At 36.3% G+C, this 10356-nt stretch overlaps 1 protein-coding gene across 1 annotated transcript; it reads right to left on the bottom strand.

The window, feature by feature from the left end:
• Positions 1 to 4581: 4581 nt before the first annotated feature.
• Positions 4582 to 9616, bottom strand: otx2b (orthodenticle homeobox 2b). Its single transcript, XM_065288608.1, has 4 exons — positions 9419 to 9616; positions 7383 to 7607; positions 6514 to 6665; positions 4582 to 6341 (listed from the first exon to the last, which is right to left on the bottom strand). Exons 2-4 carry the CDS (start codon positions 7477 to 7479, stop codon positions 5718 to 5720), a joined length of 873 nt encoding a protein of 290 aa, XP_065144680.1. The 5' UTR covers positions 7480 to 7607; positions 9419 to 9616; the 3' UTR covers positions 4582 to 5717.
• Between the last annotated feature and the right edge of the window lie 740 nt (positions 9617 to 10356).

Below are 10356 nucleotides of genomic sequence, written 5' to 3'. Positions count from 1 at the left end.
CCATTCCAAAGGACCAAATATTGCTCTGTTTAATCTTGCTTATTCACTTGCACTGTGGTGGTAGTTAATGCCATGATCAAAGACCATACATAAGACTTAGGCTTGAAATGACAATGGCTGAGGTTCTAGTCACTGAGCTAAGAAAACATACTCTTAATGTTGTTTCTCTCCGTTTCATTTTCATTTAAAAATTTAAAATGTTAAAGAGAAAAGAAGGAAATCAGTGTTTCTGAATGTTTGCTTTACGCTTTATATATATAGGTGTTGGTGTGTTCTGTACATTTACACACCCAAAATTGTCAAGCTATTAGTACTATTATCAGTTTCAGATCTCCACAAATCCACAGATTTATGTGAGCAGTCAGTGAAATTAAAATCACATGCTTTTAGTGCTCTTAACCCAATCCCTTTAGATTTCTTTTTTAAAACATCTAAATCTGTTATTACTGGCACAAAACCCCTTTAATTTAATCTTTGACAAGATTATCAGATTCATTGATGATGTCACAAACTTAAATAAATTGTGCAAACACATAGTCAGCTTAGACTGGATAAGTAGGGCAAAATGGCTAACCCGCTGCTCGATTGATTGGCCTTGATGGCCTGATTATTATTATTATCATAATCATTATTTATTCAAATAAGCAGTTTAAGAGTAGTAGACATATAAAAGTTAATGATTTAACACTTTCCCTGTTGCTCTTCATCCTAAAGGTGAATTTGTGAAATCTGCTTTAATAAGGTCATCAACTAGATAGACAAATTAAAATAAATGTATGTTACACTGTCATAAACAATGCTTAAAATATGTATATACCAAATGTATACATATCTGTAGCTAAATGTTACATAGAAGAGAAAAAGTGTCACAAGTCACAATACAGTTACACAAATGTCTTACTTTTATCTATGTTTACATGCTTATGTTTACATGTCTAAATCAATGTGTTTCAACTTTTACCTGATTTTATTTGACAATTTATGGTATTCATAGAGTTCTCATATTTTAGGAACAGCAGCTGGTAAAATTAGCTGTGAAAAGTGCTGAAATTAAAATGAACTAGATTAAGATTAACAAAGCAAGGCACACTCCAACACTGATTTGCATTAAATCTGGCCTAGTCAGGGAGTTGCACTCATGAACCCATTTCACTGTTTGACCAGCATCTTACACGCACAGGTTGCCATGGTGCTTTGGGTTACCCATCACTGGCACAGAAGTTGGGAAGGGATTCAGTAAACTTCCATGACTGTCTCTTGCTATCCCAAGCGCCAGGCAACCTGTGCCCATAAGAAGGCTCTGGCTTGTGAATGGTTAAAAAGAGCCATTGTTTAGCCTAACATCGACCAACGCGGGGTGCGGATTAGAGCGGCGTCTGCCCGTCCCATATGTTACTTCAGGACTGCGTTGCCCATAATTAAAAAAGAAAGATGCGCTCCGCAGGAACGGAGGCCCCCGGTTTTGCTCATGAACGTCAAGGCGTCTGATCTTTCAGTGACTCTTAAAGTGCACTATTAAAACAATACCAAATTTAAAGTTACAACCCGCGGGAGTATCCTACTGTGTGGTAAAGCATGCCTGTACACATCTGAAACGGACTGTAACAGCATATGACAGCACTGTTAAAAAGTCTATATATCATGAGAGCCGGACTTTGTTCACGCCCTGTTTATCGGTAAATAAACAGTGGGCTTTAAACAGCAAAGAACTGGTTTTAAACTAGTCAAGCTGTAAACAACCTTGGCTCACATATTTAAGAAAAAATGTAGTTCAGCTTACACAGAAATGTTTAAATTGTTGGTTAGGCTACATGTCGATACGGCACGTTAATGTATATTTTAAATCCAAAATTAGCAAAAAAATAATACATAGGCTAAATAAATAAAATAATAATGTGGGAGATGTGGGCTTATATGATTAATGCAATGATACTGCATGGTCATGACATTTCGTTTTTGTGGGGCATCGGCTAAGATGGTAAACTATTTAAATAAGAACAATATTAAAGCGATATATCTTACCTGTTATAAAATATTTCTGGTTGTGTCCCGAATTGTGGTTGACCACTTGAGTGCTGGGGGGGGGGTGGCACTGTCGTACAATTTCAAGTAACTGACTGTAGCTCAAAATTTAATTAACTGACGTTGCAACGGGCACGTCTGTCTTGCCACAATGGCAGTAACTGTCATAATTGACCTACTTATCCTAAATATTTTCTCACTTCAGGGTTACAGGCACAGTATGACAGTTTTAATAGTGGCAAAAATTATGACAAGATTATTCATAAACCTATATCTTTTTGTGATGTAGTGCGGATTATATCAGCTTCTCAGACAATTCTAGTCCCACAGTTATTCATGTTTCTCTCTATTTTTTACAAACTACGTATCCTGATAAATAAACGTCGTTGCCATTTCGCTGCTGTTTTTTGCACTTCAATTTCGCAGTATTTACTTTGCATGCATTGTGTTGAAAAATATTATTAGTTATATTATATTTCGCGCTTTATTGCATATTGATTCATATTTACACTTTCATATAATTTGTATTTCAGTTTTGTGGGGTGGGTCATCATCAAGTCAAATTACTCGTAAGTGTAAACTTTTTTGACTCCTAACTTGTAATATAAATAATATAAAATAAAAATGCTTTTGTAACAACCAGAATGTGTTTCATCTATATTACCTGGTGATATTCAAAGAAAATACATTATTTAGTCAATAAGAAACATTTAATACGATTAAAATACTGTATATTGCTGTTGGCTAGTCACAACAAATCTTCTGTTCAGTTACAGCTTTTCTTAAACTGAGCATATTCTAACTTGCGAACACCCTCGAAAAACACATTTTTTAAAAACGTAATGGACTCAAGATTATTTTAGAGGTAAAATTTTCTTTTTTGGTACATTAGAGTTAACCATAACAGCCTAATGAAAGCAAAATCGCTGTGTTCTTTCGTGTAGTTTTAGACAAAAAAGACTATTGATTCCTAAACAGAATGCGAACATTAATACATAAACAAATTAATTTAAATATAAGATGTTATTATATGCACGCATTATGCACAAAAAAATAATCCACATAAATCCTTCAAAGGATGTACTAGATTAGATAAAGAAAATAACATATTCGAAAATCAGTCGACGCTGTTTTATACAGCCATTTTATGCGTATTGTTTTACATATGACATTAAACTTGCGATTGCCTTGGTTCCCTTGGTACCTGTGTAATTACTTTGTTATCTATGTACATTGTATGTTTGTTACATCTTTATACATGTTTATAGAACGTCTCAACAGTTTTTATATTTTCCGTTGTATATGAGTTCAGCGTGCTTTTTAAAAACCTTTACAAAATGTGCGAGTTCATCGAAAAGATGAGAAGCTATTCAAGAAAATATTACCTGTGAACAGAGAGAATATTTCGGAGCTAGTATCATTTTCGTTAAAACCTCATGCTGAGACAAAAAAATCATATGAACTAGTTTTTAAATGTTTAGATTATTTCAATTCATTCTGTCAATGACAGTGTCTTTAGTGAAAAGACAAGAATTAAATAATAAAATTAAATTAAATGTCAAGGTCCGTAATGGAATGTTAAAGTGCTCACTAAGACAGTCCTCTGCCTCGGCATAAATTAATGCAATAATGTGACGTCGTTAATCCACAACTTGCTCTTCACACTTCCCTTTGGAAATGTTGTTAACATTTTCATTCAACAACCCCACAAGATTTATTATTGTAGTTCCGCTGTATGTTAATATATAATTAGTTTTTTTTTTAAATAAATGTCATGGAATCATAAGCAATATTGTTTTAAAGTGTGTAGAAGTGTCACGCCATGCAAAATTTTCTATTATGAAAGTCCATCCATGGTTAAAACCAAAATGTTTCAAAAAAGGGGTCTCTAAAGCAGGGTTTAAGTAACGTTTGAATTGCTCTCTGCCCTAAAGAAACCCCGCCAGTGAAATATTGGGATTAACTGGTCTTTGAGGCGCGGATTAGTGCGACTTTCCCAAGCTACACATTCCTGTTGCCATGTCTTAAAACGAAAGGGCCGGAAACCCGAAGGGGTAAAAGAAAAATAATTAAAATTTGCTCACGCCTTGCCATTACATTTACTTCAAGTGTTTCTTTTTTTACATGTCAAATTACAAGACACATACAAGCCAGTGCTTTAAATTAAAGTTTCATCTTTAATTTAAGTTTCTATGGGCCTACGTTATTAAATCTAAAATAAGTCACTCGTTGACACCAGATTTATAAAAAATAGCTGGGAATACACTGTTCAGGGTGGACATTTTTTTTTGTAAACCAGTCAACCAGGAGAATCCTATTAATATTTATATAATGTGAATATGCATGGTATTTCCTCTTTCCATTCGTACCAGGGAAATGGACACCAAATGTTTATTTCAGTTCAATAAATACCAAAATAATTCACATTTAGTATGCCGTTACCAGCAGTCTATTAAATACGTTAAATAATTTTAATGTAGATGACAGTGAATTGGTAAAAAATACCATAGCGCAAAACCAAGATTAAAATTAGAATTTGGTGTTTTATTGTTTTTTATTTTTTTATTTTGGCATAAAATGCGCATCTTCGTCCTAATGGTAATCTATTAAAATAAAAGCACACACATACAATTCATAGTAAATTTTAGTAGCTCTTCCAGACTTAACTTTACATATGGTTTCAGATTTGAAGTTGTTTATTATTGTTCATTCTCTGGTGGGAACACATCACCTCTCCATCCAAGTTTAAAACTCACAAGGGTATATCAGTGTTACAACCAGTTCTTTTCTTACACATTACACTCTTGAATCCCTGTATTCTCAAGATGGTTTGAAAAATAATTAAATGGTAATCATGTGACTATTATTCTTTACTCGTGTTTTTTTTTTAAAGAAAAGAGTTAAAAATCTATTAAAATCACAGCCGAGTCTTCGCAGATGCGACGGAGCTCACAAATTGCATACAGTTACAACAGATCACAGTTTCGAAGGCTAGCACAGATAAAAAAAACACAAATGTACCATTTATATAAGACACACATTGATTGTCTTTTAAAAACTACATATTGATTCCTTATAAACACATTTTCTTAAATAAAGTAGTGCATCCAGGTCGCCTTGGGGGCGTTCAGCACACACACACGCACGCACGCACACGCACGCACGCACGCACGCACGCACGCACGCACACACACACACACACACACACACACACACACACACATACGCACGCACACACACTCGTACCACACACTCACACATCCTCTCTATCATTCTCCTGATGGAAGTGTCTCTCGTCTTGCCAACATTGAAATAGGTCGGCGTGCTGTAAGAGGCTTAGAGAAAGCCTGCCCATTCCAAGCACTTAACCAAAAGATTGGCTCCTTTTGTCGTGTATTTTTTCTCCTGTATTCTTGTGTAAGGATTTGTTCCGTGGCTTTGACCTAACTTATTACAATATTTCCTCTACCTTAAATAACAGGTTATGGTCAAATGGCCTATCATGTTAATATGCACTCATGACCCTTAAATACTTTGCACGCCAGGATAGGTGCACGTAACTTAAACAGATATCTCATGTCAAGCGCTGTCTGGGTCCAGGTTTCACGGAACACTTCTGTTTTTGGAAGGATGGCAGCAGGTATACAACGTTTATATATTGTCTTTTAGTGTGTTGATTGGATGTTTTGTTAGTTTCACAACACCTGGAATTTCCAGGAGGAAGTCTGATCTTTGTAATCCAAGCAATCAGCATTAAAGTTCAGTTTCCACGAGGACGCTTGGTCCTTATAATCCAAGCAATCCGCTGTGGAGTTGAAGCCGAGCCCCGTGGCCCCGTAACCCTGTGTGGGGAGGGATGCGGCAGACTGGTTCAGGTGACTTGTAACAGCATTGCCGCTCATTGGGCTTAATGTGGATCCTGGCCCGGTCAGCTGATGGTGCATGGGTGTCAAGTAAGAGCCGCAGTCCATTCCCCCAAAGTATGATGTGGAACCAGCATAACCCTGACTGTATCCGGACGCTTGAGTGTAGGTCATTGGGTAGGATCGCTGCATGCAGGAGGAGGAGGAGGTAGAGAGTGGGTCTGACAGCGGCGAAATGGAGGCCGGGCTCCAAATGGACACCGGCGCGGTGGTCGTGGAAATTGCCGGTACTGAAGTGCTAGAGGGCGGGGTGAACTGGCCACTCGCCCCGCTCTCAGAACTGGCCTCTCGCGCTGGAGAGCTCTTCTTTTTGGCAGGTCGCACCTTGTTCTGGCCTCCGTTTTGTTGCTGCTGCTGCTGCTGGCGACACTTTGCCCTTCGGTTTTTGAACCAAACCTGACGTGGGCAAAATATAATTTATTACAGTCATAATGTTAACTTCTTTACTTGTACTTTTTTACTGGAAGAAAATCGCATAGCTATCATAAAAGTGCCTTTTACACTTCATAAGGAGTTAATTTTGAGATGTTTCATAACACTCTTTCGAGAATTTTTAAAAGATAACTACCTGTACACGGGACTCTGGTAGGTTGATTTTCAAGGCCACTTCCTCACGCATGAAAATGTCCGGGTACCGCGTTTTAGCGAATAAAGCCTCCAGCACATCTAGTTGAGCTCGAGTAAATGTTGTCCTCTCCCGCCTCTGCTTTCGAGGAGTCGCTGTTTAAAACAATAAGAAAAAAAATACATTACACCCATGTCTACCCAAAAAACTATTTGGCAAAGATTACCCAACACAAGTTATGAAAGCAATAAATGTTGTTGTAAACTGCATCTTAAATCAGTCAGAAAATATACAATATACATATTTAAAATAAATAACGAGATTTCTGCTTAATTTAAAAATATTTTTTAATTAAATAAAAAAGCAATTTAGTTTTTATTTTAACTTTTTTCTTTTGGTATATGTTGGTATTATTGCGCGTTTTAACAAACAACGAAGATTTGCAGAATTAATAGGCCTAAATAAATGAGAACAAATTGTCATAAATAAATAAATAATCGAAATAGAATGTTGTTAAATATATTGTTTTCCTTTTCAGGAACCACAGTCTTTAAAACCCGACAATTAAGTTAATTATCATAAAACTGGAGTTCAAAACAGTTGTGAACCCGACAGAATTATTTAAATGTGATTGCTGATACTGCATAATAAGATGGTCCAGAGACAGCAGCTCCATAAACGTAGAATAGTATTTTGGAACTTATGCAGTACTGAGTAAAGTAATAAGAAACTAGCAAGAATTTACAACTAAAGTAGACTCACTAGCAAGTCGCTAGACTCACTATTTACATTTATAAAAGGTGGCACACAATTATAACTACATTATCCTAAATACATACAGCACTTAATTGAAATTAAGAAATGACTCTCACCTGGGTATCCAACGGACGGATGCAGAAGGTCCATACCGGAGGTAGTTAAACTTAACCCGTTGACTGTGTAAGGTGGTTGCTTAAGATACGACATCATGCTAAAGATGTTTGTGAGGATAAAGTTGGAGAAAATTGGAAAGTTGAACACCTGCCTCTTCAGTCCGTGTTCCTGTTTATGCTTCTGGCTTGTTTTCGTCTTCAGCAGCGGCGCTGAAACCAAAAGCCCTGTTTCAAATAAATAAATAAAATATATTAAAAAAATAAGAGAGACGTTCACTTTTTATAAGGCGCAGGTTATTGTTTCAGCGTCTGACATTTGAAAGATACTGCGTCCTTCTAACTGCGTCGACTTATAGGCAAATAAACCACGTACATACGGCAACGTGCTCTTAAAGCCGCCCCAGACCTCCAGCTGTCCTCATAAGATGAACGAAGCTCATCTTGACAAACGCCCCTTGTCCCTCCCCTTCCTCCCCTCTCCCACCAACCCCAAAAAGTAACATCTATTAATTGCAACAAATCTTCACAAAGACAAAACTCCGTCGTTCAAATGTGCACACAGACCAAAACACAATTTGCATAGGAACCCGCTAATTGTCTCAAGCATAAGGGCATTGTGGGCCATTGGTGCAAACAAAGACCACTGTTAGCCTGATAACTAATGCTGATAACAAAAGCTCAATTGGCAAAAATAACAATGACAAAGGTACCCTGCCTTTAACACTCATGTAAGTCCAAATGACTCCATACATTTAATAATTAGGTATTTTAGTGTTTTCTATTAAGAATGTTTATTAATGCAACTGAATAGAACCGAGTTTAACAAATAGCTATATTAATCTTTTCTTTTTTTTAAGTTTCATTAAACCATTGTATGTTTTCAGTTAGAGGTTTATGTCTATTTTTAGTTTGAATTTAAAACAGAACATTTGGGTAAAACAAATCGATATATAAAAAAATCAGATCCATATGAAACATTACAAAGTATACGTTTCTAGTAATGTTGAACTTTTGCAATCATCTTAAAACTTAATTTATAATGCACGTGCAGTTCAAAATTACGTGCAGTTCAGTGCCTTCCGAATTACAACGACATTCTTTTGAATAAATCATTTTTATGAAAAAAAAAACGAAACGTTAGCCCTAATATGCAAAAGTGAATTTTTTTAAATACCCAACGGTTATGCCCCTCAATCTGTCACTTAAAACAGTCCTCGTCTACCAGTTGCACAGCCGCTCAATAGTAATTACCTCATCCAAGAATTAATTATGATAAATGTTGTTGTTGATAAATTAACGAGATAATCCGTGTGGCACGCGCTCCCTAATTACTGGACGCTACCTCTTCAGCTGAACGTTTGGCCTCATTGATTCTGTGCATGACTACAATAAAAAGAAAAATCACTGGTACGCGCTAGCACACACACAACATGCACCTGTATTTCACTGAAGCATTACTTCTAACAGGTACAATCTGGATTATTTCATATAAAGTTTTCAGTTTTTTTCAACAAGCATTAGCTTGAAAGTAAAAAGCACAAGCAATAGGTTATATGCAAATATACAATGTCAAATATGTTTTGTATTTCTTTTACTTGTAAGACATATTAGTTTCAGAAATAAAAAATATGTCCACGAGATGGTGGGCTACTTTATATTAATTTTACATCATACAGAAGTGAAATAAACGGAACAATAAATAAATAAAAATTCACTTTTAAAAATGGACCGTGTTAAAGAGCAACGAGCATACCACACATCGAATCATCCGACAGTATCATTATTATTATTATATTTAAGTAGTGGCCTACGTAATTTTGCTTATTTCTAAAAGGCCTAACAAAAAAAATAAAAGTTTGGACAATGAAGCGATGAATAGCCTGCAGATTAACATAATTTTCACAGTACGTACTACAACGATAAAACTAATAATAAAATACCAACAACAAATAGGTATTGATTATGGAATCGTTCGAAAAGTCAACAATGCGCAATCAAATAAATTAAACACAGACGACATACACCTGGCTACTTACAGAATATCTGGAATCAGTCCGAAGTCCGCTAAAGTTTAATGTCCAGTGGCGAATATACGTCTAATCGTATCAAAAAATTCACGACATCAAGATAATATCCTTTTCATCATTATGAAACCGTGAATCAAATGAGTTATAATGAAGTCTCGACAGCTATAAGCGCGGAGAATGGGTGAAATGGTTTAGAGAGATTAAAGCACATACGGTTATGATTCGCTGCTCTTCTGGGCTGAAGTTACTGGAGTCTGATTTGTACAGCACGCTGGCCAATGAAGAGCTCAGGACTGGAGTCTGTGTCTCTCGCAGGGTAACAAATGTCGACAGCTACTTTTTGATGCAAACACTCCAGCCAATGAGAGTAAGGCTCTAGCGGAGCACATTCTCATTTCTAAGAGTCAAAGGGATGTTATTTTACGTCGTAACATGAACTTATGTTCTACAAATACAGTGGTAGGAAATATCTAAATTGTTACAGTCTTTAAAAACGCTCTTTAAAACATTTATACGGGAAATTAGTTTATAAATTTAAAAATGTTCTGCTGTAGCGGCCCTTTGTGAATATGCGCACGTTACAACCAGTCTAAACAGTTGCAGAGGTTAAAAAATGAGTAGGCTATGAAAATTATAAGAGTTTGTATAATTACAATCGCGAGAGGAAACAGAAGACTTAATCCTTTATTATTATTGGGAATTTCTTGTTAAAATACAGAGGTTACGGGAAACGCAAATGTTAAAACCTCTTGAAGCTGCTGTCCTCTGGTATTTCTGTTCCGTAGCTGGAGGGATTTACGGGGACTTAATTCCTTTAAACTGTCCTCTCGTCCACATGACGCTCAGACTGCAAGTGCTCAAGCTGATATACTCAAATGCATCATGCGATGAGTGCATCGCATTGCCATGGGGCTAGATTAAGGCCTTTTATAAGACATGCAGAACAC

Source organism: Paramisgurnus dabryanus, chromosome 17, assembly GCF_030506205.2.
Source record: "Paramisgurnus dabryanus chromosome 17, PD_genome_1.1, whole genome shotgun sequence".
Taxonomy (NCBI): Eukaryota; Metazoa; Chordata; class Actinopteri; order Cypriniformes; family Cobitidae; genus Paramisgurnus; species Paramisgurnus dabryanus.
The sequence above is the reverse complement of the archived record's forward strand: the minus strand, read 5'-3'. Positions and strand labels throughout refer to the sequence as shown.